Source organism: Tiliqua scincoides, chromosome 5 (genome assembly GCF_035046505.1).
Source record: "Tiliqua scincoides isolate rTilSci1 chromosome 5, rTilSci1.hap2, whole genome shotgun sequence".
Lineage (NCBI taxonomy): Eukaryota > Metazoa > Chordata > Lepidosauria > Squamata > Scincidae > Tiliqua > Tiliqua scincoides.
Window position 1 is genome coordinate 103677014 of NC_089825.1, and position 26354 is coordinate 103703367.

General features: G+C 44.4%; 2 protein-coding genes and 1 pseudogene across 2 annotated transcripts in view; all 3 read left to right on the forward strand.

The window, feature by feature from the left end:
* Positions 1 to 8400, forward strand: part of LOC136652767 (vomeronasal type-2 receptor 26-like) — a 29185-nt gene extending 20785 nt beyond the window's left edge. Inside the window, exons 2-6 of the mRNA XM_066629689.1 lie at positions 348 to 636; positions 2298 to 3107; positions 4645 to 4857; positions 5232 to 5358; positions 7490 to 8400. Coding sequence (XP_066485786.1) covers positions 348 to 636; positions 2298 to 3107; positions 4645 to 4857; positions 5232 to 5358; positions 7490 to 8400 — 2350 coding nt within the window. The remainder of the gene's footprint in view (positions 1 to 347; positions 637 to 2297; positions 3108 to 4644; positions 4858 to 5231; positions 5359 to 7489) is intronic.
* Positions 8401 to 18613: 10213 nt separating this feature from the next.
* On the forward strand, positions 18614 to 19552 carry LOC136652768 (olfactory receptor 6F1-like). The gene has a single exon (XM_066629690.1). It carries the CDS (start codon positions 18614 to 18616, stop codon positions 19550 to 19552), a length of 939 nt encoding a protein of 312 aa, XP_066485787.1.
* Positions 19553 to 23426: 3874 nt separating this feature from the next.
* LOC136654383 (olfactory receptor 6F1-like) lies at positions 23427 to 24381 on the forward strand (annotated as a pseudogene).
* The last annotated feature ends 1973 nt before the right edge of the window (positions 24382 to 26354 follow it).

Genomic DNA, 26354 nt, shown 5'->3' on the forward strand with positions numbered 1-26354 from the left:
CAAAATGTCTACCTGCATATAGACTCTAATACTGATTAAGATTTAATTTTACTTATGATGGTTGCACTTTTGGCCTAATAAAGCATAACTTCTGACTTCTGTCAAGTGTGAAAAATTAACGAGTCAACATTTATTGACACTGTCTCTATGGGTCAACTTTTAAGCCAAAATATCTGACTGTAACAATATAATAATAATAATAATAATAATAATAATATACTGAATTATACAATTATTATAAGTAATAATCATGACACATATCTGTAGGTCTACAGAGCAATGGTGGTTGTTCAATGTATATTATCTCAGATAGCATTTTCTGAGTCTCAGTGTTAACTTCATTTCAGAAGAAGAATTCCATATTACCAGCATGCCCTGTCCTTGATGTTTGCCATTCACGAGATCAATAAAAATCCCAGGCTCTTGCTCAACACCACCTTGGGATTCCACATCTATGACAACCTGTTTAATTCAAGGAGCAACTACGAAAGAATCCTGGACCTCTTATTCACACAGCCAAAGATCAGCCCCAATTACAAGTGTGATAGGAAAAATATGTTGTCTGTCATTGGGGGATTCACTAAAGAAAACTCCCTCCAAATGGCCAATATGTTCAATGTCTACAAGATTCCACAGGTATGTGTATGGGGCATGGTGGGGAACTTTCTGTGTAGATTTAAGGCCCAATCCTATCCAACATTCCAGCACTGATGCAGCTACATTGCAGCCCAAAGGAAAGGGAAGAAAGTTCCCTTACTTTGAGGAGACCTCCATGACCGCCCCTCACACTGCAGGATGCAGTGCATACCGAGTTGGCACAGCTGCATCAGTGCTGGAAGGTTGGATAGGATTGGACCCTTCCTCTTCAGATAAATTACAGTGAAAAGCCTTTTTATTATACAGCAACAGGGAACTGTTATTTATAAGCATAGACACTGTATGCCTCACACATTTCTATGACTTGTGCTCACTATGTTACATTTGGTCAGAGACATCTTCATGCTTGCAATTTCATAGTAGCATTTTAAATTTCACAACAGTCAGCTGAAAAGTTGCTGCAGTTTCTTTCTTATGACTGGAAAAGGAAGAACAGAAAATTGAACTTGTCACTTTGGAAGCTGGAAACATTTTCAAGACCCACGGCTGTGTCCTATGGGCCTTCTATAACAGTGGGACTAGCATCCTACTGGAGTAAAAGGCCAAGATTGCATGAGTGCCAGGCCATTTGAGGCGGCTGCTGCAAGGCAACAGTAGCCTGCTGCTGTGGATACCCAGACAGCAGCAGGGCTTGTAGACTTGTGTGGAGGGTGGTTCATGGGTGGGGACAGGAAGGAACCAGGGGGATGTTGAAGGCAGGAGGGGGTGGATCCAGTGTCATTGACTTTCACCAGATCCTATCCCTCATTTTGCAACCCATCTGCCGGCTCTTCTGGGCATCCACCAGCCAAATGGCTCATGAGGGTCTGAGGAGATCCATAGATAAGTGGATGGCCTACATACCTCCTGCAGACTGTCTGATCACTCCCTCCCACCATTGCAGGCTGTGTTGTCCATTGGCATGGCTGCACGCTATAATGTAGTGGGGGAACAGGATTGGACTTTCAGTTATACTCCTGCAGTGTACCTTTCATTGATTGGATGAAAACATACAAATTAACAAAGAGTACAGGAGGCCCATGTTATCCATGGAACTGGCACTAGCTGTTTTCATAATGTGCTGTACCAAACCAGGCCCACCCTCAAGCCCTCCAAACCTAATCAGAGCTGTGCTCCAGTCAGGTCCAGAGGCTTTTCTCAGGCTCACAGATGCTTCTCTCTCCACAGAGAGGCCTCAGAGTATACATGTGTTGGGAATTACAATGACCATTGGCCTCTGCTTCACGCTGGGGGTAGGGTGGGAGGATTGCTTCAATGGGCCAGCCCTCAAACTCGATCTGGTCACCAGCCATCCTCTTATATACTTAGCCTCCCTGAGTGTCATCAGGGTCTTCTAATTGCCCTACCACCCTTTCTATTCCACCTTTTCATCCCACCATAGCCCTGCCTGAGGCCATTCCCACTTAAAGGGCCTGTCAGCTGCCATTTCCTTACCACCATGGCTTGTTCATTAGATGTCCAATGAGCAGGACCTGATGAAAGGTGAGACAGAAATATTCTCATCAATATGATAATAAATACCTGTGGAATAAAATCAAAGTAGAAAGAAGAGAAAGATGTATGACTGAATCATTTGAGAACCATGTCAGTGGAAACCTGTTATATCTTCTAGATATAGGTAATGTTCTTCCTTTCTCTAGTTCACTTATGGTATAGCTGAGAGGCCGGGCAGTGGAAGAACGGACTTTCCTTCCTTTTACTGGACTGCACCAAGAGAATCTCTCCATCACATTGGGGTTGTCCAGCTAGTCCGGCATTTCCGATGGACATGGATTGGACTTGTGGTTTCAGATGATGATGATGGAGAAAACTTTGTTCAGAGTCTCACACCTCTACTTTCTCTGAACAGCATTTGCATTGCGTGGTTGCTGAGGAATGGAGAACAACAACATTTTGATGAAAGACAGATTTCAAAAATTGAGGAGGTTCAATCAACCATGTTAATAACTGAAGTCAAAGTGATTGTTGTGGGTGGGGACTCAAAGTTGCTCATGTGGTTTACAAATTACATAGAATTTATTGATTCTAAACGAGGGAACAATATAGGGAAGGTCTGGATCATGCCACCTAACTGGGCTATTTCTGTCATTGGTAAAGCATTGATAGGGACAAACATTTTACATGGAACATTCTCTTTCTTATTTCACACAAATGCAGTACCAGAATTTGAAGACTTTCTTCTGTTGTTAAAGCCTGATGAGACACTCAGGAACTTTCTCTGTATTTTATGGGACTTTGAATTCATATACTGTCAAAAATGTAAAGGGGAAAATAAACTGAGGAAACCGCCCCTGTCCCTCTTTGAGATGAGTATGTCTGGTGAGAGCTATGGTGTCTACAATGCTGTCTATGCTGTGGCACACGCACTACATGACTACATCCACTTGACCAAAAAACGAGCCCTGCAACACAGAAGCAAATCCAAATCTTTCATTGTTCAGCCATGGCAGGTAAAATCACTATTAGAATGAACACGAGTTGATGTGATGTGGTGGATATAACAGTGAGCTGAGGTTTAGGACTGAATGGATCTCACCTCTCCATTATCACTAAGTGTTGTTAGGCAAGGCTCTCTCTCTCTCTCTATCTCTCTCTCTCTCTCTCAACCTCAACCTCAACCTCAACCTCAACCTCAACTCCTCAGCTGTAATGTGGGAATAATTTGTGATCTTCCCTGCAGGTTCTTACCAACTTTGCTAGATTCACTAATGTTGCTAAAGAACACCCCAGTAGTGATTATTGCTGGTAGCTAATGCCTGAATCTATCCCCATCCCAAGTGATGTGCTTCACAAATGTCATAAAGCAGCCTCTCCCAATGAGTGCAGTGGGCCCACCAGTAGGAAAGCCACAGTGACCTCTTGTGCGCTTGTGGGACCATGGATGCTCAATGAAGCAGCTAAGCCCACATAGGGGGTTTGAGGGAGGCGGGACGGGATATACCATGGTAGGGGTGGGTGGAATGGGGAAGAAGTGTGTGGAAAGAAAGTGATGGGGAAGGAGGCAGACTCAATAGCGCGGCAATCGCCAAATCCCAGCCCCATTCCCAGGCCTGATTCACCTGCACAGAACAACACCGACTTGCACCAGTGATTGACCTGGTGTGGGTCTGAGTTGTCCTATAGCAGCTTCTAGGGTGTACACAGGGTCAAGGGGACAAATGTCCCCTTACCCCCAGGAGACCACCAGCAGACAAAAGTCCCCCGTGGAATGCAGCGAAATCTGCATTGCTTTACAGGTATTTAGGTAGGATTGGCAGTAACTGAGCTGTTGCATGGCCAGTAGGAACTTCCACTTGTACCACTGGGATGTGGGTTTCTTGGTTTCCCAAGGTTCCCCTGTTGAGGTGTAGCTCTTTCTGCCACAAGGCATGCTTTTCTGAAGGGTTTCTGAGATATCTTGTGCAGTGGGCAGAAAACATTGGAAGTTCCCAATCTGTGTGAGCGGGATATCTGTGAGTGCAGTCCTGCTTGCGCTGTAGGATTCAAATTCAGGAAATTTCAGTCCAATCCTAGGGGGCCGCCATGTCACAAAATGGGATGCACCATAGAGCGTAGCCCTGCACCACCCTAAACCGTGAGCAGCCATGCCAAGCAGCAATGACGTCTGCAGGAGTCCCAATAGTGGGTGGAACAGCGCAGGGACTGGGGTGGGGATGGGAATCTGTCCAGGGCAGGAAGGAAGCACTAAGCAGCAATAGCAGCTCCACCGATATTCTATCCCATTTCCCAAACTTGATACACCTACCTGAGTTCACTTGGACTTGCACCCGCAATATCGCTAGTGCAAGTCACAGTAGAACCACTGGGCAGCAGAGACTTACACTCAGACACTGGGCAAGGGAACTTTGACTAATCTAGGAGAGACCTCCATCATTGCCATCCCAACATAATGAAGCTTGTATACTGGGAGTTCAGTTGCATCAGCAATGCGGGGGGCAGAGAATTTTGATAGAACTATTCTGTTAATGGTATTTTGTCCCACTCTAGCTCCACTCTTTCCTGAAGAACATCCATTTCAACAATGGTGCTGGGCATCAAGTCTTCTTCACAAATGGAGAATTTATCTCTGGCTATGATATCATCAACTGGATCACTTTCCCCAATCAAACCTTCCTTAAAGTCCCTGTTGGAATGATTTCACCCAGCCAAGAATTCACCATCAGTGATGATGCCATTGTGTGGAACAAAAGATTGAAGCAGGTATAGATATACTGTAAATCTGAATTTGGAATATGTGTTGCATGATTATTTCCCATTTTGTCTATCCAATTTGTCCATGAACAATTGATCATATGTATGTTTTTATGCCCATCAGTAGGGCAAGCAGTTGCCAATTCAGTTCCTATTCCAAAGTCCTATGAGTTGCCTTCTCCTACTTTAATTAGACTTCTCATTAGTTTCTTTTCCCGACATGTTATTTCATGTTTCCTTGCCTAAACAGCCATGATCAGTTTCTTCCTTAGATCTTATTTTGCAATGAATATAAATATGCTTTGCATAACAGCTGTACTGTGAAAGAGTTTATTTGCACAGCTCTGCCAACAACAGGACCATCCAATTTTTTCACTGATTAGGTGCCGCCCCATTCCACATGCGTTGAAAGCTGTCATCTTGGATACAGCAGGATTGTTGAGGAGGGAAAACCCATTTGTTGCTATGATTGCACCCCATGCTCAGAAAACACAATTTCTAATCAGACAGGTAAGTGCCCTCATAGATTTGGTAGATGGTGTCATTTTGAAAGATTTCTTGACATTTTGAAAGACTGTTGCAAACTTGCCATAAAGTATGCTTGTGGGCCCTAACCGGGCGAATGCTGGACCGCTGAGCAGAGGAGAGGTAAGTGGAGGCTTGGGGGGAGGCGGGGAGAAGGCATTCCAGGGTGAGGTTAGGTGGGCAGAGGGTGGGGAGAGGGCGGGGAGGAGGTGTTCTGGGGGCAGGGAGAGGGAGGGAGGGAGGCGGGTCCGGTGGAGTTTTGCTTCACTGGATCCAGAGCCACTGTGCTGGGCTCGCCACACTACACAGAGGCTCTTGATTCACCACTGATATTTGGGTAGGTGGTGAATCAAGTAGCCCCATTGTGGAGCTACTCTCTTTACCTGGGGGAAAGGAACCAATGTCTCCTTCTCCTGAGAAGCCGGCGGTAGCTGTCAGGAACACGCAGGATGCGGTAGCAGCCATTTTTGGTACCACTGCAGCCACACGCACCGGGCAGCTCAGGATTGGGCTGTCGGTCATTTGTTGGTAATAATCTGAGATGGTTAGAAGTAATCAAGACAGATCTGAGAAGTTCCATTGAGGACAAGGCAGTGGCGGCACAGGTAAGTTATAAAGTATCTATATCTATCTATCTGTCTTTCTATCTATCCTCTGCGCCGGCTTCCCCTCCGGTGCTTGCATCGGCCCCGCAAGCAAAAAGGTTAGGTGTGGGGGGAGCGGGGAGGAGGGAGGGAGATGTTCCTGGGCGAGGGGGAAGGAGGGCATTGTGCGGCCCTGGGGGTGGTCGGGCGGAGAGAGGGAGGTGGGGCTGGGATCCGGCAATTATGCTGGATCCCAACCCTCATTCCCAGGGAGAACAGAGTGGCTCCAAGCCACTCAAGAGGTGGTGCAAGAGGCGGCGCAAATCCAAGGAGACCATAGGCGCCAGCAGCCCTTGCCTAGGGGTAAGGGGAAAAGTTTCCCCTTGCCTCTGGCTAAGCCACCGCTAGCCACAATCCTGCGCTGGATACAGCTCAAGCCTCCTGGCTTGCCTGTTCCATTGCAAGTTAGGATTGCGCCCTAACACTATCCATCCATCCATCCATCCCTTCCTGGTCAGTGGCTCATAGCTTGCAGCCAGGGGCTGTATCAGCACTGCTGCACAACCTGGGCTGGCGCTGGCTAAGATTGGGCTGTTTAGGAATTCATTGTCAGTTGCAGGACTTGTATTCCTAATAAACCACTTGGGATATGCCAAATGTGAAGAACTGTGTATTGAGTTTATGGAAGATGCTGTGCACTGGGGATTTCATGTCTTTGATCTTGCCCTCAACAAACATGGCTTTGCATACACATGAGTCTGTGGTGCTTGGTAACTCACATACTTTTGCCTGTGCATTTTGTTTGTCACATTACACACCACTTTCCCATATAAGGAGTTCCTTTTCCCTCCCTTTCTCTCCACTTTGTAGATAATATTGAGGACCAAGCTGCATGATTGCTTTTTTACACAATCAAAGTTTCTTACACATTTCACCAAGGCCGGATTATGACATTTAGAGGCCCAAAGCACTGAAAAGATTATGGCACCCCAATACATATGCAAGTCAAAAACCATAAAATACAGCATTATCTATCGTAATAAAATGAAAGTTACAGTAAGATGTATTTACAGCAAACATACAGCACCAGTATTATATTGCATTAAAAATGTGACATTAAATTGAGAATACAAAGACGACTCTAAATCCAATAGAGGGAAATTCGGATGTGTGTGTGTGTGTGTGTGTGCAGTGATTCTCCCTTCTTTTTCCAGATTTTGTGTTGTTTAACAGGGTCTTTATGCACCATGATCCCTGGTAAAGAGGCCAAGCATATGAGACTCAATTTCCTCATGCTGATGGATCATACTGCATGTTAATGCCTGTTTAAAGCACTTGCGATAACAAATTTTGCTTCATACATAATCTCACTGATCTCTAATTTAAAAAACTAATCAAAATTAAAAAATAATCAAAAATTAAAAATTAATCAAAAACTAATTGAAAACTAAATGCTTTTGACAAGTTAATTCATGTATTAACTATCAGGCTATATGACTGAAACCAACTCCACACCACATGTGTCCTTTCAGATGCAGATCATTGTGTTCCATGTGCAGAAAATCATTTCTCAAATGAGAAGCATGATCAATGTGTTCTGAAAACTACAACCTTCCTTTCCTACCAAGAGCCCTTGGGGATTGTGATGGCTTCCCTTGCTACTTCCTGTGCTGTGATCACAGGTCTGGTGATGCAAACCTTTCTTAAGAACTGGGATACTCCCATTGTGAAAGCCAACAATCGGAACCTCACCTGTGTTCTTCTGGGCTCCATCCTGCTTTGCTACCTCTCTTCCCTGCTATTCATTGGGAAACCTGGAAAGATGACCTGCCTTCTGCGACAACCAGCATTTGCCATCAGTTTCTCTGTGGCTATTTCTTGTGTGTTGGCAAAAACTATCATGGTGGTCCTTGTTTTCATGGCCTCCAAGCCAGGAAGCAAGATGCGGGCATTTCTAAACCAGAAAGTGGTCAATTCCATTGTTCTATCCTGCTCCTTCATTCAAATAGGTATCTGTACAGCATGGCTGTCATCCTCTCCGCCATTCCCAGATGTTGACATGCACTCACAGATTGGGCACATGATACTGGAATGTAATGAAGGGTCCTTCATTAATTTCTACTGTGTACTTGGCTACATGGGCTTTCTGGCCACCATCAGCTTCACTGTTGCTTTCTTAGCCAGGAAACTACCAGATGCTTTCAATGAAGCCAAGTTCATCACCTTCAGCATGCTGGTCTTTTGCAGCGTTTGGATCTCCTTTCTCCCAGCTTATCTTAGCACCAAGGGGAAAATCATTGTGGCAGTGGAAGTATTTGCCATCTTGGCCTCCAACACTGGGCTGTTGGCTTGCATCTTTTCCCCCAAGTGTTACATTATTGTTTTTAGAGCTGATCTCAATACCAAGAAACTGTTAGTAGAGAAAAGAAATTATGGACATTGATTTTAAAAGGCTAATTAATTGTGATCCTCTGTATGTATCTGGGATCAACAACTGTGCTTATCACAAAACAGTTTAAGAAAGATCTTTGTAAAGAAAGAATTGCAAAGTAATTTTTGAAAGTGGGGTGTATATTGAGACTGCCACTAAAACCATTCAGATGCTTCAAGTAGGCCAGAACATCACCTACCAGATTGCTGACTGAGATGAAGAGATGGAAGCACATACTTCCTTTTCTGCACTGTCTACACAGGCTGGCAATTGATTTGCTGGCACAGTTGAAGCTATCTTGGCCTGTAACATTTTTAAAGAAGAGGCAAGAAGAGGCAGGCCTTCTTGGAAGTGGTCCCTCTGTTGTAGAATTCCCTTCCCAGAATGACTGCTAGAACACCTGCACTTGCAGTCTTTAGCAAGAAGCTGAAAATGTTTTTATTTGACAAGACCTCCCCAACTTTGTAAGCAGTTTAACTCGCACTGTCAATATTGGTTGTAATACTGCTTCTGTAATGGTGTTATTTTTTTGCTAGAACATAAAGAAAGGACCTCTTGGTTTCAGACGTCATTTCAGGTGCTTTTCATTTTCACTTCTGCTCAATAAAATGTGGAAACTGGAATTCAATGTGTTTACCAAAAATTCTGCCTGATGTGAGAAATGCATACTTTGTGTAGTCTTCTAAGTCAGTGTTTCCCAAACTTTTTACCACCAGGATCCTCTTTTTTAAATGACACACTATCGGGACCCACTTAAATTCACAAACCTAAAAAGAAAAAGAAAAAAAGTTTCAGCTTACTAGCTGCTCAAGTCTCTGTTTTTACTGTTTTTACCATGGGGGGGGGGGGGGCGGGGGGCGGATGACATTTTCCTTTGTCAGCTTTCACTGTTTTTTTTTGGGGGGGGTATGCTTTCATTGGATTGGGACCATTCTGGTGGCATTGCTTTCCTCTTAGCCGGCCCCTCGAAACGGACAGACACACAATCACCCACTGATAATTAAACATGCAAGTGCAGTTCAGTTTCACTTCCCATGGGGCTCAATACCTTTTCCTTTTTTGCTGTCAGCTAGTCAGTTTCATGACCCACCTACAATCAGTTCATGACCAACAGGTGGGTTCTGACCCATAGTTTGAGAAACACTGTCCTAAATTATACTACATTTACAAATTAGGATCTAAGCATTCAGCCTTTGCCTTGATCATTCCACTCAACATTGGGCAGGGAAGAAATGCATCCAGGCAGAACAGGTAAAGCTTGCAGGTCACTTGCAAGGCAGGATATGCCTGCTGAATGTGTGCTGTGTTTGAGTCATCAGTCCTACAGTATGAAACTGCCCCAGAGCCATCAGGAATCCATTAGGGCAGCCATTTTCAACCACTGTGCTGTGGCACACTGGTGTGCCGCGGATGGTCCCCAGGTGTGCCGCAGGAATTTGGGGGAGGGTCATTTATCAATAGGACCATTTCAGGATGTGAGCCCCCATTGACAGTGTGCCTTGTTAATTGTCAAAAAGCTGATAGTGTGCTTTGACCATTTTAGTGCCTTGCCAGTGTGCCGCGAGTTGAAAAATGTTGAAAATCACTGCATTAAGGTATATAAGCCTCAGTGGGTAGACCAGACAAGGTGGTCCTCCATTATGCAGAGGAAAGGTGTCATGAAAAGCCCAGACCCAAGAAGGAAGTGGTATGTCCATGACAAGGAGAGATCGTACAGCCCAGTCCTAACTGACGGCACGACAGAGGTTTCATGGTCACAAATGTCCATACGATCCCATGGCTGCCCCAGCCAACTATCCATGGGAGAGCAGGCAATTTACACTTTATCCTTTTTGTCTCCCTTTATTTTTCTCTTATATATGGCTATGCATAGAAATAGCACAGTCATCCATAAAATAGATCTTGTTAAACAATCTGTATAAAAACTTCTAAGAAGAGCTTCGAAATATCCCAAAAAAATTTCCATTTGCAGTTTAAGTAAATGCCATATATTCATGGCCTCTGCTGGTCCTGCCCCCCTCTCTGGGCCCAATCAAGCCCCATTCTGCCCTCTCCTGTCCAGAAACACCTATTCCCGCCACCCTCCCCAAACTCCTGAGTCTCTCTTTGCCTTACTTACTTGCGCCTGCCACCCTGGGGTCAAGATGCAGCACTGGTGGGATGGCACGGGCCTCCCCACAGGTGCTGCTGATTCCCAAGTAATCACAGGTGTGCCTTATGGCATGTCTGCGACCCACTGGGACGGTGCAGAGGCTGCTGTGCTGACCGGAGAGGACAATAAGATGGGGCTGAGAGTATAAAAAGGTACTTAGACTCATCTTGAATTTGTGTACTGTGGAGGGAAGAGGGATGGAGCTTTTCCCTGAATTTTTCTGATTTTTAGGGCCACCCCATTTTGAGCACCAGGGGTGCAATGTTGACAGTTCCAGGTTTCTGCCCCTCTGAGCATTCAGTGTTTCCCCCAACACTGCAATTAAAAATCCACTTTTGACATATTTTGAAGGGTCAGGGAGTAAACTTTGTAATTCACTTTGATTAGAACCTCTCATCAAAAGGTAAGTGCCTATAATCAGCAGTGCAACATAGTGTTCCATTCTTGCTTCTTTGGAACTTGCAGATGTCAGAGCCAATGGATTCCTCTCCAGGCCTCTATGCCTCATCTCCTCTTGTTCTTTTGGTGCCTGTACTGGTTATTATTCACATATATCTCTGTCAGTTGATCATGGGAGAGGCTCAGTGAAATCAAGGTAACATTTCAGGCATTTGTTTCAGTCATCAGCTGCTTTACAGCTCTTTTGACAGGTGATAAGAGAGCTGAAACTCTGAGCTATTCAGATGCTTCCGTTTTCAGGACAGCTAAAAGTACCGTATTTTTCGCTCCATAAGACGCACCTGACCATAAGACGCACCTAGTTTTTAGAGGAGGAAAACAGGAAAAAAAATATTCTGAACCAAATAGTGTAATAAAATATTTAATAAACTATAACAGAATAACATTTGAACCATGTAAAGTGAATAGCAGTCAACAGTGGCATTAAGAACCATTATCACTGTCATTAACAAATGGAGTGACTTAAAGGTTTGAGTACTCTAGTTTTCTGGAAACCCCAAGAACTCATCATCGCTAGAGTCAGAATTTATGAAGCTCACAAAAGCAGGTGCACGCAAATAGGGGATCACATTATCTTTCTGCTACAATGATGTTCTGCCAAATCCCAATCCACTGGGCCTTGAGCCCGCTTAAGTCTGATCAGTCCCCCTTGTGCAACTCACCAGTGCAGCAAGCAAAAGTGAGTCCAGTTCCAGTCCACAGATGCCAAGTAAATCAGTCCCATCAATCAGAGTTGCCAAATCAGAGTCCAGAACCAATAAGCCAAATTACATTCCAAGGTCAGTCAAATCCATCAGGGTATCCAAGTCCAGTCACAATCCACAGTCAGAATCCAAATTCAATAAACCCAGTCAGTCTCCTCTCCAACCTACACTCCTTCAAAACCCACAAACCCTTTCTGCCTCAGGTACTCCTTATATCCCTGAGGGCCCTATTGCCTTCAAGTAGCTACAGCTGTGCAGCACACTCTGCTGGATGCCCAGGCCTTACCCTTAAAGGGGCCACTGCTGACACCACATCTACCTCCTCGCCAGTTCTTCCGTGATTCCAATACAAATGAACAAGTGGAAAGTCCAACCACAACTTGAATTCTCAAGACACAACAAACCTCTGGATTAATGGTGAGAACTGAGCCTTACCTGGGGCTTGTGCAATAAGCAAACACTGGCATTATGACCAAGGAGACAGTTTTTTCTTTGTGATGGGGGGGGGGCTTACATTCAGATATGGTGAGTGAAAGCACCCCTCCCCTGCTGTGTGAGTGTGTGGGGGGGCAGAGCATCTGTGTGTGTAAGAGAAGGGGGCAGCCTGTGTGTGAGAGAGAGAGGGGGGAAGTGTTTGTGTTGCAGAGAAGTTGTGATGCTCCAGGCTTGGGGTGGGGGGAAAGAGAAGCTGTGATGCTCCAGGCTTGGGGGGGGGGAGTCTGTGATGCTCTAGGCTTGGGGGGGAGCAAGAGTCTGTGATGCTCCAGGTTTGGGGGGGAAGAGAGAAGCTGTGATGCTCCAGGCTTGGGGGGGGAGAGAGAGGCTGTGATGCTCCAGGCTTGGGGGGGAGAGAGGATGTGATGCTCCAGGCTTGGGGTGGAGGGGAAAGAGAGGCTGTGATGCTCCAGGCTTGGCGGGGGAGAGGCTTTCCTGGGAGTAAGCCCCCCTGACTCTAATGGGACTTACTTCAGAGTAGGCATGCACAGGATTGGGCGGCGAGACTGCCACCCCACCCACGCTTTCCTGGGAGTGAGCCCAAGTGACTCTGTGACTTACTTCTGAGTAGCCTCTGACTGCCCGGGGAAGCAGAGCAGATCGAGTGGGCAGGGGGTGGGGCCAGGGCTGGGGCGGAGTTTTTTTTTTTTAGTACTCACACACTTTTTTAGTACTCACACACTTTTTTAGTACTCACACACTCATAAGACGCACACACTTTTCCCCCCACTTTTTTGGGCGTCTTATGGAGCGTCTTATGGAGCGAAAAATACGGTACTCTGAACCTCTCTTCTCTCTACTAAGAAAGACACAAAAGGTGTGTGTGTGTGTGTACGCACATGCTTGTGTTTGAATCCTTGTCCTCAGCTTATTTTTGCCACAAGATTTATGGCACCAGAAAAATTTCAGGTGTTCCCATATACTTGAAAGAAAATATTGCGTTTCTGCAACTTGGAGACTTCGATGGGTCAAAAAGCCTATCGACTTGCATTGAAGCTGTCACAGAATGTTACTTTGAATATGTATATAAACCTTCCCTTAATAAAGTGGCCCTGCTTTATACCAGGTATTACCTTGTCTTTTGTGATATTTGGGGGGCTGGGGGGTACTTGGGCAAAGATGAACTTACATGACAATCTCACAACTTTTATCAGGAACTTCTGTATAATTAAGTGAATGTGGAAAAGTAATTATTGAGAGAGGATTCCTGCCAATGATAACTTTTCCTGACTTATATGCATTGACTTGGTTGCTTCCAAAATGACATTTACCCTCTAAGTCCAGGTACAGAAGAGGAAGGAACATTAACTGGTGTGACAGCAGCAATAGCAACCTGAGCAGAAACACAGGACTACCCATGTCATAACCTCTCATCTGCCTTCTTCACCACTCTTTCCCTGCTCAGGTTTATATATTCCTGCAGAACTAAACCACTGAGAAACTTCAGCATACACAATTCAGCAATTGTCCAGATTCATTCAATTTAAAAGACATCAGCTTCTGGGTCTGCCTTCATACCAATCATTGTTTTTGATCACCAAGGATTCATCTGCACATTGATTTAAAAATGTGCATTTGAAGGCATTTGCTTAAGTTTACTTAAAGCCTTGTCAAATGAAAACATGTTCTGCTTCTTCCTAAAGTCTGTAAGGGCAGGAGTTGCATGAGTCATTCTGAAACAGGAATTTAGGAGAGGAGGTGTTCTGGGGGAGGGAGCAGGGAGGAAGTGAGGTTGGACCAGTAGAACAAAGCTCTACTGGATCCAGGGCCTCCATGTGGGGCTTGCTGCCCTACATGGAGGCTCTTGATTCACCGCTGACCTTTGGATTGGCAGTGAATCGAGTAGGCCCATTGCGGGGCTGCACTCTTTACCTGGGGGAAGGGGACTAAAGTCACAGGATGCAGCAGCAGCCATTTTCTGCGCCACTACAGCCCTGCACAGCTCAGGATTGGATTATCAGTCATTTGTTGGTAAGAATCTTCAAGTTACTTCAAGTTTATTTTCTTGACCTCAGAGTTTATTTCCAAAAAGGTAAATAAAATGACAGCCAATCAAATGCCCAAACAAAATAATTCAAAAAGAAAAGTGGATACCAAGATGAGGTATCGAAAAATCAAACTGCATTTCAGTCCAATTATTCTCTCAGATGGTTAGAAGTAATCAAGATAGATCTAAGAATATTGAGGACAAAGCAGTGGTGGAGTAGGTAAATTCTAATCAATCAATCAATCAACAGCCAGGGGCTGTATCAGCACTGCTGCACAATCTGGGCCAGCATTGGCTAGGATTGGGCTGGGCCAGGGATTGGCAACCTTAAACACTCAAAGAGCCATTTGGACCCATTTTCCGGAGGAAAAAAACCTCACGAGCCACAAAACCCTTTTGACATCTAAAATGAAGATAACACTGCATATATATATATATATATTTTTACTTTTATGCTCTTATAGGTCCCATTTTTTATAATGTAGCCCCCTCTTGTAGCTTTTAGTTAGTTTTGTCATACATTCTTGTCCTATGTTTTCAGATGCCTGGTCCTCTATGGTGCTTTGCCTGATTCCAAGGCCATTCTCTGCATGGAGAATTATGCCCACTTTAAGCAAATTAGCTCCCCTTCTTCCCCCAACAAATAACCCTGGTTCTGCCCTGCAGTCCTGCTGGACCCCACCTCCAGGATAGCTCGCCTGTTCAAACTGCAGAGGTCCTCTCTCCTGCCAGCAGCCTCCCACCACTACAGCAGACCCTAGGTTGTCAGCAGGTCTTGGGCACAGCAGCCACACTTCAAACTCCAGTGTCTCCAGCAGTCCATTAGTCACAAAGTCAGTTAGGGTATCCAGGGCAAAGTCAATAAGCCAAGTCACAGTCCAAGGTCAGATTCCAAAGTAAGTCAATCAAATCAGTCAGAGTATCCAAGTCAAAGTCAATAAGCCCAGTCAGTTCATCTCCTCTCCAACCTGCACTCCTTCTCCAACCTGCACCCCCTTCCTGCCTCAGGTGCTCCTTATATCCCTGAGGGCCCTATTGCCTTCAAGTGGCTGCAGCTGTGCAGCACACTCTGCTGGATGCCCAGGCCTTACCCTTAAAGGGGCCACTGCTGACACCACATCTACCTCCTCACCAGATCTTCCAGGATTCCAATACATACATTGGTTATGACATCTGCTTATCTTACATGTATACTAAAGAACTCCCCTCACATACCAGAGGCACCCTGCTGGAAGGCAAAAAAGGATACAGACTCCAGAGGTGGGGAAGAGAAGAAGCCAGAGGTGGGGGGAGGGTGGGGGCAGCCACAGGTCAGCTTCTGCCCTGCCTGCCTGCCCTCCCTCACTCAGGCTGCAACCCTCTCCACACTATCCTGGTCCACACTATCCTGGGAGTAAGCCCCATTGACTACAATGGGACTTCTGAGCAGACAAGTTGCAATCCCAGGCACCCTTTCCTGGGAGTAAGCTTCATCCCCTGTAATGGGGCTTACAACTGAGTAGACACACATAGGACCAGGCTCCAAGGCTGCCATCCCAGGCACCCTTTCCAGGGAGTAAGCTTCATCCACTGTAATGGGGCTTACAACTGAGAAGACACGCATAGGAGCAGGCTCCAAGGCTGCCATCCCAGGCACACTTTCCTGGGAGTAAGCTTCATCCACTGTAATGGGGCTTACAACTGAGTAGACACACATAGGAGCAGGCTCCAAGGCTGCCATACCAGGCACCCTTTCCTGGGAGTAAGCCTCATCCCCCGTAATGGGGCTTACTACTGGGTAGACACACAGGATGTCTCCTCTGCTGTGGAGGAAAAGCCTCTCCTTGCACTGAGTAGGGACCTGCTCAGGGAAAGGCTGCAAGGGCTGAGGAGGAGAGTGTCCTGCTGGAGAGTTGGGGAAGGGAAAAACAGGGAGCTTAAGCCTGCAGAGCAGGCAAAATTGGAAAGGGAAACCAATGCGGGGCAGGTGGGGGTGAAGGGAGTGGAGGGCAGTGAGCCCAGGGGGCGGAGGGAAGCAGCCTGCCCTCCCAACACAGGTGCCTCCTGTCACCCCCTTTGCCACTTTCACCCAGAGGAGCCGCAGCAGACAGCTGAAAGGGCCGCATGCGGCTCCAGAGCCACGGGTTGCCAACCCCTGAACTAAATAGATCCAAGTAGCCCCATAAGGCAGCCCCATAATGTTACTCGGGGTAAGGAGGAAAATATCCCCTTACCCGAAGTAGACCTCCAACCACCTCCTAATCTGCAGTGGATACAGAACAGGCCATGTGGCCTGGCTGTGCCAGCACAGGGTAGGATTGGGCTGTCACTGGGAGTAGCAGAGCTGATGCATATTTTTGAAGAAGTCCACAAATCACATTGTTTCAGAAGGAGGTTTTGAAAAGTATTTGAGATATTTCAAATTAGAACATGATGCTGATCCTCCAAACCTGCTGTTTAGAAATGTCAAAGGTTTAGTGTTGAATGGTGAGCTAGCACTGGCTGGTTACTCACTGATGGCTAATAGGCTCAATTGCATTTTTTTTTAATGCAAAGAACTGATTTCACAATTATACTGGATTGAATAAAGCAGTGTTTCTCAAACTGTGGGTCAGGACCCACTAGGTGGGTCGCAAACCAATTTCAGGTGGGTCCCCATTCATTTCAATATTTTATTTTTGATATAGTAGACTTGACGCTACCCTGGCATGTGACTGCATTTGGGGAAATGTGACAGGCCTGTACTTTTAACAAGCTACTATGTACATGCTTTTAACAATGATAGCAAATGGGACTTACTCCTGGGTAAGTGTGGGTAGGATTGCAGCCTAGGATTGTTAAAAATTTTCCTGCTTGATGATGTCACTTCCAGTTGTGAAACAAAAAATTTCATGTTAATATCTGTCTTCTTTTAGGGGTTGATTATTATAAATTTATTTATTTATTTTACAATGTAAACTGCTTTGTGAACTACTATTGAAAAGTGGTATAATGGTAATGATAATGATAATAATAGTTAGAAAAAGAAGAAGAGCTGGAAAAAAAATAACAAAATACAAAGATTTACAAGTAGAAATTGAAAGTCTGTGGCAGAAGACCAAAGTGATCCCATTGGTGATTGGCGCCCTCGGTGCTATTCCAAAACACCTTGAAGAGCACTGAGGCCACAGAAATTGCCATCCACCAACTATAAAACACAGCTTTACTGGGAACAGCTTACATCTTGCAATGATACTTATAGCAGCAAAATAGGACAAAAACTAGGCATCCCAGGTCCTTGGGAAGGACTCAATTTCTGCAAAAAACAAACCAGTCAATAACATCTACCTGACTGTGTGAAAATCTCATAATAGTTTAATTTGTGAACTGTAAAATAATTTGACAATTGCATGAAATTTTATGAGAGATTAAATAAATTCGTTAAAGACATTATTTTTGTGGCAAGTTGCATAATTAGAACAAAAAAAGTCATTTGAAGGGTTCAAAATGGCATATCCATAAATTGCATGCAGTTCCAATCAAATCACCAAAGTCCAATGGCAATTAATGACAGAAGAGTCCAATTTAGGTCTTATGAATTTCACAAGGCTTGCTTATAATTAGTCCCAGATCCTTGGTCAAGTCTCCAGGTAATCTCTTTGTTCTCTGTAGACATCTCTAGATTGTAGACATTTAGGAGTGAGAGATCTGAGATGAATTTGCAAATCTATGGGGAGATGGAAGTACAGAGATCTTAGATGCTTAAGAAAAGGTTCTCTCTCACAATGGCATACAAACTGATAGAAACACCCCCCCCCCCCCAGCACAGTCAAGGGATTCTTTGGAGATGAAACCTCAAGGAAGATTTTGTTTGCAATAAAGATTCATTACTCACTTATCTGTGTTACTACTACAAGATGTGTACGGGTGGGCTTTTTTTACTCATGTTCTGGTGTAGTTGAGTAAAACATTAAATTTGTCCAATGGAACTGCTGCTATGATCATTTTTGCCTTCATGTTTTCTTTCTGATGATGTTTGAGGTACAATTTGTTAGCAATTATTGCAGAATGCAAAACACTCAATGTAAGCAGCGGATCGGGACTTTGTTTGGCACAACCAGGAACACAAGAGTCTCCTCCCCTGAAAGGGGATTGGAGGGGAGCTGGGTGGGCCCAGAGGGTTCTTAGGGCAGCAGCACCCAGCCCTCTTCCTCCTTTGCACATGGGCACGGCATTGACAATAATTTGTTCTTGTTATTTTATCATTTGTTAGCAATTATTGCAGAAATGGTGATGAATAACATGTGGGAGCCGCTGGTCTAAAGTGATAAAAGTCAACATGTGTAGACAGAGACAATTTACTCTTGATTCATGATGGAGACGTATGACATTTAATTGAAATTCCAATAATAATTATCTGCAGAATCTACTTGTGTCTTAACCGATATTTTGTTTTAGTAGATGGAAGAGATGGGGGATAATATTCCCAGAAGACAAAACGAATCTCGAGCAACAGAATTCATCCTTTTTGGCTTCCCTGGGACTCTGCATTTTCAAATGTTCATGTTCACGCTTTTTCTTATCATGTACATCCTGACTGTTCTGGGCAATGTGGCTATCATTATTCTTGTGATAACAAACCATCGCCTTCATACTCCCATGTACTTCTTCCTTTGCAATCTCTCATTCCTGGAGATAGGATACACAACATCCTCCATCCCTAAGACCCTTGTCGTCTTTCTGGGAAGGAACAAAATAATCTCTTTCACAGGGTGCATTCTGCAGATGTATTTTGTTTTTGCCTTTGGGCTGACAGAGTACTTCCTGCTGTCTGTCATGGCTTATGATCGATATTTGGCCATCTGTTACCCCCTACGCTACAGCACCATCATGGACATCCACCTCTCTTGCAAATTGGCAGTAAGCTCTTGGCTGTCTGGATTTCTCATTATTGTCATACCAGCATTTCTGATCACGAGGTTGACCTTCTGTGGGCCCAATGTGATTAATCATTTCTACTGCAGCATTGATTCCTGGATAGTCCTCTCCTGCACCAGTACCTATGCTGTTGAGATGGCTGCATTCATCATATCTGCTATCATCATTTTGGGTTCGTGTATGATGACCCTTCTTTCCTACATATACATCATCTCCACCATTCTTCGCATCCCTTCGGCCAAAGGGCAGCAGAAGGCTTTTTCTACTTGTTCCTCTCATCTTGCTGTTGTACTGATTTGGTATGGTGCCACCATTTTTTTGTATGTCAAGCCTTCTAAACGGTCTGGGCTGGAAATGGGCAAAGTGGTGAACATCCTCAGTATCATTGTGACTCCATTGCTGAATCCTTTCATCTACACGCTACGGAACAAAGAGGTGAAGGACGCCTTAAGAAACTCACTGCGCAGGTAATGAATTGATTTTGTGGTTTGAGGGTCCATAGAAATCATCACATACAAGTCATACCAGCAAAATAGACTTGGGCTACAAAGGGTTATATCAATTGCTCCTAAGAAACGGTCAAATGTCATGCCTGTCCTGCTCTCTGCCTGCCGGCCTCCCTGCCCATTGCCTTCAATTCAGCCATGTCTCTTCACTATCTAGTCTGATGGCTGCATGTGAAATTCCAGCCCATTTTCCACCGTAGAACACAGTATTTGAAAAAGAGGAGGGATAAGGATAAGGAAGTATGGAGAGGATGATACTTAGATGAACATCTCCTGCAAACCACTTCACAGAGGTGAAAACTGGAATGAATGGACACAGAACGAACCATGAATTTTTTTTCAAACTGCTCTTGAAAGTTCAATGGGAGGGGGGAGAGAATGTATTGGTAGAGGTGGTTTTTTCAGTGACAAGAAAATAAAAACACATAACACCACTTTCTGCACTTTTTGTTTTTGTAAAAAAAAAACAAAAAACCTAAATCTGTGAAATCTGTGAAAAATTAAAACCATTCTCTATCACCTCTACATGCATGTAGCTGCATCTGCTGACACTATACCATCTATATCACCTGTCTAGGTCGCTTGTAAAGCAAATATACTATATAATTATATTTTATAAAAATGCACCCTTGAAATAAAACACATAGTACCACTTTCTGCACTTCTAACTTTGAACACACCAAAATCTCTGCCCCCCCCCCCAAAAAAAAAACCTGTTTTCACCCACCTCTACTTATTGTCTATCTCTGGCATTAGGCTGCTCATTTGAATTGTGTAATTTCTTGGGAGTACTAAAAAGGTAAATTAAACTTTGTTCCAATAAGATGCAGACTTTCTAACATTACTTTTTGGGTATCCCTTTTACAAGGTTCAAGAATGACAATGTTCCCAAGTACAATCCCAGCCCCGCCTCCCTGTCTTTGTATTTTTGTATAGCTCTTTTTCTGATTGCTACAAATCATGTCAGTGCTCGCAATGGGATGGGATGAGTTTGGTTGCCATCGCAGACCTTTTCAGGCAGACTATTTTATTTGCCACATCTTTTCAGATAGAAAAACGTGAGGCTGTCCTAGCTGACCAAATTCTTCCAGTTCAAAATGACTGCACTTACTTTCCTTTCCTGCCTCATACCATTCCACTTCGTTTGAGATCATTCAATGTTCTCCCCCCCCCCCGACATTGAGTACTGGATATATTCCTATTTTCCCCCCACTTGATAACTATGCATGACAACTGTGTTTGTGTTTAAATAGCACATCATAGTTACTTTCAGTTCCTGGACTTGCAATAGAAAATTGTGAGTGTTGTCATGTCCTGTGGCAGTGGTTATCCCCCAAGGGTAGTAGCAATGAAAATAACAAGCTTATTGATTGACTTAGGGCTAGTCACTTATCAGTGTGCCAAATGAAGATCTAGCCTAGAAGTGACCAACTTCATTGTCAGCATACCCCCAATAAAGACATGGGACAAGGTTGGGCAGGGTCAAATGAGCCAAGGAGCCCCAGGGGCGGGCGGGCGGGCGGGAAGCAGGAGGTAGGGCTGGGATCCAGCAGTTATGCCAGGTACCAACTCCGGATGAGAACAGAGTGGCTTCAAGATGCTCTGCTCTCCTTGGACTTGCACCACCTCAAGAGGTGGCACAAGTCTGAGGAGACCCATAGGGGAAAGGACACCTTTCCCAGAGGTAAGGGGAAAAGTTTCCCCTTGCCTCTGGCTAAGCCGCTTTTGGCCCTTATCCTGCTCTGGATACAGCACAAGCCTCCTTGTGTAGCAGTGACCACTGGGTTGTGACTCAATTTTTGATGGACCGTGAGACAGCCTTGGCTGTGGTACCACAAGGCATTCTGGGGCACTACTTGGCCACTGTGACCACCAGTGCTAAAATGGTTGGGAAGCACTGGGCTATATCATAGCTGAGGTGTGTAGTAAGCTATACCATCGTAAGTACACTCAATGATGTTTGCCTGATGAAATTGTCTAGTGTGGAATATGACCACTGTCCAACCTGTCATGCATGACTAAGCAGGGGGGAACCATCAACTGAACCCATAGCTCATACCCTCAAAATGCCCTTTCTATGATAACCATGTATTTTACCAGGGTGGTGGCTCTTGTGGGTTGCATTTGAATTACTACCGCCATGTAAATGGCATAACTGTTGAACGAATTGCTCCATTTTGAACCAATTGAACCAATTGGTCCCTGATGGGTTTGCAAATTTTTTGAACTGGCTCCACTTCCAGGTGCAGGAGACAATACATATCAACTAACTCCCCCCATCATATTTTCTCCTTAACAGAAAGTGCAAGATGCCCACCTAGGAGAAGAGTAGTATCTTTGTAAGATCCTTGGACTTGGTTAGCTTTGGGGTCAGTAGGCAGTGGGTTGAGGGACTCAAATGGGCCACCACATAATGGTGTGGCTAAACTGGCAGGACTATCATCCACAGTGGCTGCCAGGTTGACAAACTGGACCAAAGGGTAAGAGCTTCTCCCTCAATATGCCCAGTTTCCCCAGCCCATTGACTGGCAGCCCAGCCAATGCCAAGGTGCAATTTCCCCTCCTTTACCCCGCACTCCAAAAAAGGGGCCAGGCAAAGGTGGCAGCATATTGATCGCACCACCGAACTTCTCTTTGCAGCAATACCCCAGGGATTTTTTGTGACCTCAACTCTCCTGTACAACTCTCCAGTCAGTTCCTGTACTGATGTCCTGGAAAAAAATAAACCAAATCAGGAAAGTATAGATTTAGTTCTGATGCATCAAGAAGCAACATGCAATTCATACCCAACACAAGTGAAAAAGACGGTATGAAAAAGTAATTATGATCTATACCCTGGTGATTGTTTATAATTAGACTAATATACTCCAAAAGGACTTCAAATCATCTGGTATATGATGCAATTTCAGAGCAAGCTTGGGAATTCAAATCCATACTGAACAAAGAATATATAAACCTTGGGTGTCCTTCTGAAATTATTTACTGCATATCAGAAGCAACCCCCCCCCCAAAAAAAAAAAAAAAATAGGGACATGTTTTCTTTCAAGAGAGATTCTCAAAAGAGCTTTTATTTGTGGTACCTCACACATCTATCTACATGCCTGTTAGAATTGATTCTGTAGAAGGGCCTACCTAGTTAGGTTTCAAAAACAATAAGGAACCTAGTCAAAATGATTAGCAACTTAAAAGTGGAAAATGTATACAGAAACTATAAGATACATTTACAGATGGATGGACAGCTGTGCAATGTGATATGAGGAAAGAATGAAGAATCCATTGTTTAGTAAGTGGCTTTCAATGGTGACTTCTATACCGTAACTGTAAATGCTAAGGTATTTCAGACCTTACATGCTTTCCCATACTTGTGCAATGGACTCTGCATAGCTTGGGTTAGCAGCAGAAAATGCTGTGGAGAAGGACATTAGAGAATGCAAACCAAACCAAGAGTAGTTTTACTGTTAAATATAATAACACAGATTCTGTTACATATAATAGTTCATGTAGTTGCCTCATGTCATATTTTTGTTTGGTCAATTCAACATGTCTTTATGCATTTCAGAGAACTGGCTCAGTGTTATCTTGTTCCAGTCCATCAGAGAGATTTCAATCAGTTGGGTTTTGTTTTTTGAGGGGGATTGTATTGAGAAAAGGCATTAGTACTGATGAAGCACTCTGTTTCTTGCCTCCTATTTACAAATTGTGGCTAACACAGATACTATTTTACCCCAAGTTCATGATGGAAAGGGTTTACATTTCCACACAATTGCAATATTTTAAAACAGGATAAAACCTTCCACAACAAAATTTAGAATTCTATTCCAGCAGGGGAACCAGAAGAGATGGAAGAGCATAATCAAGGAGAACACAATGAGACAAAAGTGATGAAGTTCATTCTTCTTGGGTTCCCTGGTCCTCGGCATTTACAGCTGTCCATCTTCGTGCTCTTTCTTATCATGTACATCATGGCAGTTCTTGGAAATGTGTCAATCATCCTTTTGGTGGCATCCAATCGTCGCCTCCAGACTCCCATGTATTTCTTCCTTTGCAGTCTCTCTTTCCTGGAGATATGGTACACAACTGCCATTGTCCCTAAAAGCCTCCCCATTTTTCTGGGGAAGAATAGAAGCATATCTTTCAATGGCTGCCTTATACAAATGTACTTTGTCTTCACTTTTGGGACCACAGAAAACTACTTGTTAACCATCATGGCTTATGACCGCTATCTGGCCATATGTTATCCCCTGCGCTACCATACCATTATGGACATCAACCTCTCTTGCAAGTTAGCTCTTGGATGTTGGATGTGTGGATTTGATTTCTATACCAGTCGCTTTGATTTCGAGGCTGACCTTCTGTGGACCAAATGTGATTAATCATTTCTACTGCAACATTGATTCCTGGATAATTCTCTCCTGCAGTGAAACCTACAGCATTGAAATGGCAAATTTAATCATATCCATCATTGTCATCTTGTGCACCTGTATTGTCACCCTCATTTCCTACATGTACATTATTTCTACCATTCTGAGCATCCCTTCTGCAAAAGGATGGCAAAAGGCTTTTTCTACATGTTCATCCCATCTTGTCGTCGTAATTATGTGGTTTGGTTCCACCATCTTTCTTTAGGTCAAACCTTTCAAACAGACCTCCTTAGAAATGACAAAAATCGTGAATATCTTAAACACCATTGTGACTCCACTGCTAAATCCATTTATCTACACACTTCGCAACAAAGAGGTGAAGGAGGTGGTAAGAAGTTCATTGAATGGACTTCAAAGTAAAATGCATATGTGATTTGAAAGGATCAAATAAAACCCACAAATATGTATAATGTTATCAAACATCTCAGGGTACATTCATTTTTGATAATTGAAATGGTTATCAGTTCCCTAAAGTACATAATTAAATAAAAAATTTGAATGGTTAGTATTTCATGATCTTTCCAGCCTTCCCCCCACTTCTCTCTTTGTGCATAACTGATATTCACAACTTATCCAACACAGGATTGATAGATCACCTTTGTGGCCTGTCCTTCCCAAGTGCTTCATCTCTGTGGGAAAGCACCTCCAGCTATCTTGCCCCACTTCCCTCCCTCATTTTAACTCAGGCTACTGATTTTTAGGGATAGCTTTCAAATTTATTTCTATCTTTGTATCTGACTTTGATCAGGAGGGTGGCAGGAAGGTGAAATAGAGGCACAGGGACACTTCTGGGTAGGGGAGGGTGGAATGGGTGGTGGGAAAGGTCTGGGAGGGGGGAAGCCTTTGCCATATCCTATCCTCCCTCTCAGGTTTGCTGGCTTTACACTGAGCTTTCCAGATTTGTGCCAGCTAAATAGTTGGTGCAGATCTGAGTAGCCCCTTTGTTACATGAGTAACACGCATTGTAACACCCATTGAGTAACACCCATTGTTACCCAATGAGTAACACCCATTGAGGGTGTTATTGAAGGGAAAAAATATCCCCTTTTCCTGAGGAGACCTCCAGCTTGCACCTAGCGAACACTGGGTACTGCAGAGTTGGCCCATTTTTTGTCTGTCTGGTGGCTGCTGACCAGCTCCTGATCTCTGACAGGTTCACCAATTTTTTTTGACTGGCTCCAGTTCAGTGTGAAGATGGCTAAGCATTTCATTGAACTCTGCCACCATATTTTCTCCTTAATAGAAAGGACAAGATGCCCACCTAGGGGAAGAGAAACATCAGTAGGTAGCAGGTTGGGGGACCTGCAGGAGCTGCCACTCCATAATGTGGTCAGACTGGCAAGGCTGTCAGTCACATTATCTGACCTCCCATATATCCAGGCATAGGAGCCAATGGGGGAAACCTCCTGTGATACCTGCTGGGGTACTGCCAGGGAGGCAGAATTTGGAGTAAAGGTGTGAAGGGAGAGACTGCACTGACACAGCCCAGGCTTCACCTGCCCATACCATATCCACCTGGTTGGTTGACATTGGCAGCGCTGGGCCAGGATCCCCCACTGTCAACAAGGTCTTCTCCAGAGCCCTCCCCACCAAACTAGTTATGGGTGGCCTGCCAGAATTTTCATTAGGTTCTAAGGCAGACATTCTGGAAGCTAATGCCTGCATCATTTCTGCACACCTTGCTTTTCCCAAGGATTGCCATGACAAGTATTATTATTATTATTATTATTATTATTATTATTATTATTATTATTATTATTATTATTATTATTATACCGCTTTTCAACTAAAAGTTCACAAAGCGGTTTACAGAGAAAAATCAAATAACTAAATGGCTCCCTGTCCCAAAAGGGCTCACAATCTAAAAAGATGCCAAGGAATACCAGCAGACAGCCACTAGAGCAGACAGTGCTGGGGTGAGGTGGGCCAGTTACTCTCCCCCTGCTAAAAAAAAGGAGCACCCACTTGAAAAAGTGCCTCTTACCCAATTAGCAGGGGTACTTGGTACCCCTAGGTACAAGTAGGGGATTCCCGATGCTTTGCCATCAATATCCAGCCTCACAGTGGCAAGAGCCTCAGGGTGCCACACCAATGGGGCGCTGGCACCGCCATGCCACCATTGCCATCTCCACCCACCCTCTAGCACCCTTCCAAATGATGTGGAGGCTCCACACGGCATCCCGGGTACTCCGAAAGCCTTCTGAAGCCTCCGGAGAGCTGTTAAACTTCCAGTTTTCGTTGGAAAAGTGGAAGTATTGTTTACCTCTGCTCCGAAGGCATCAGAAGGCTATCAGCACATTTGGTTATGACATGTGAGTTTCCAAATGGCAGGTAAGTCTCCTCCCT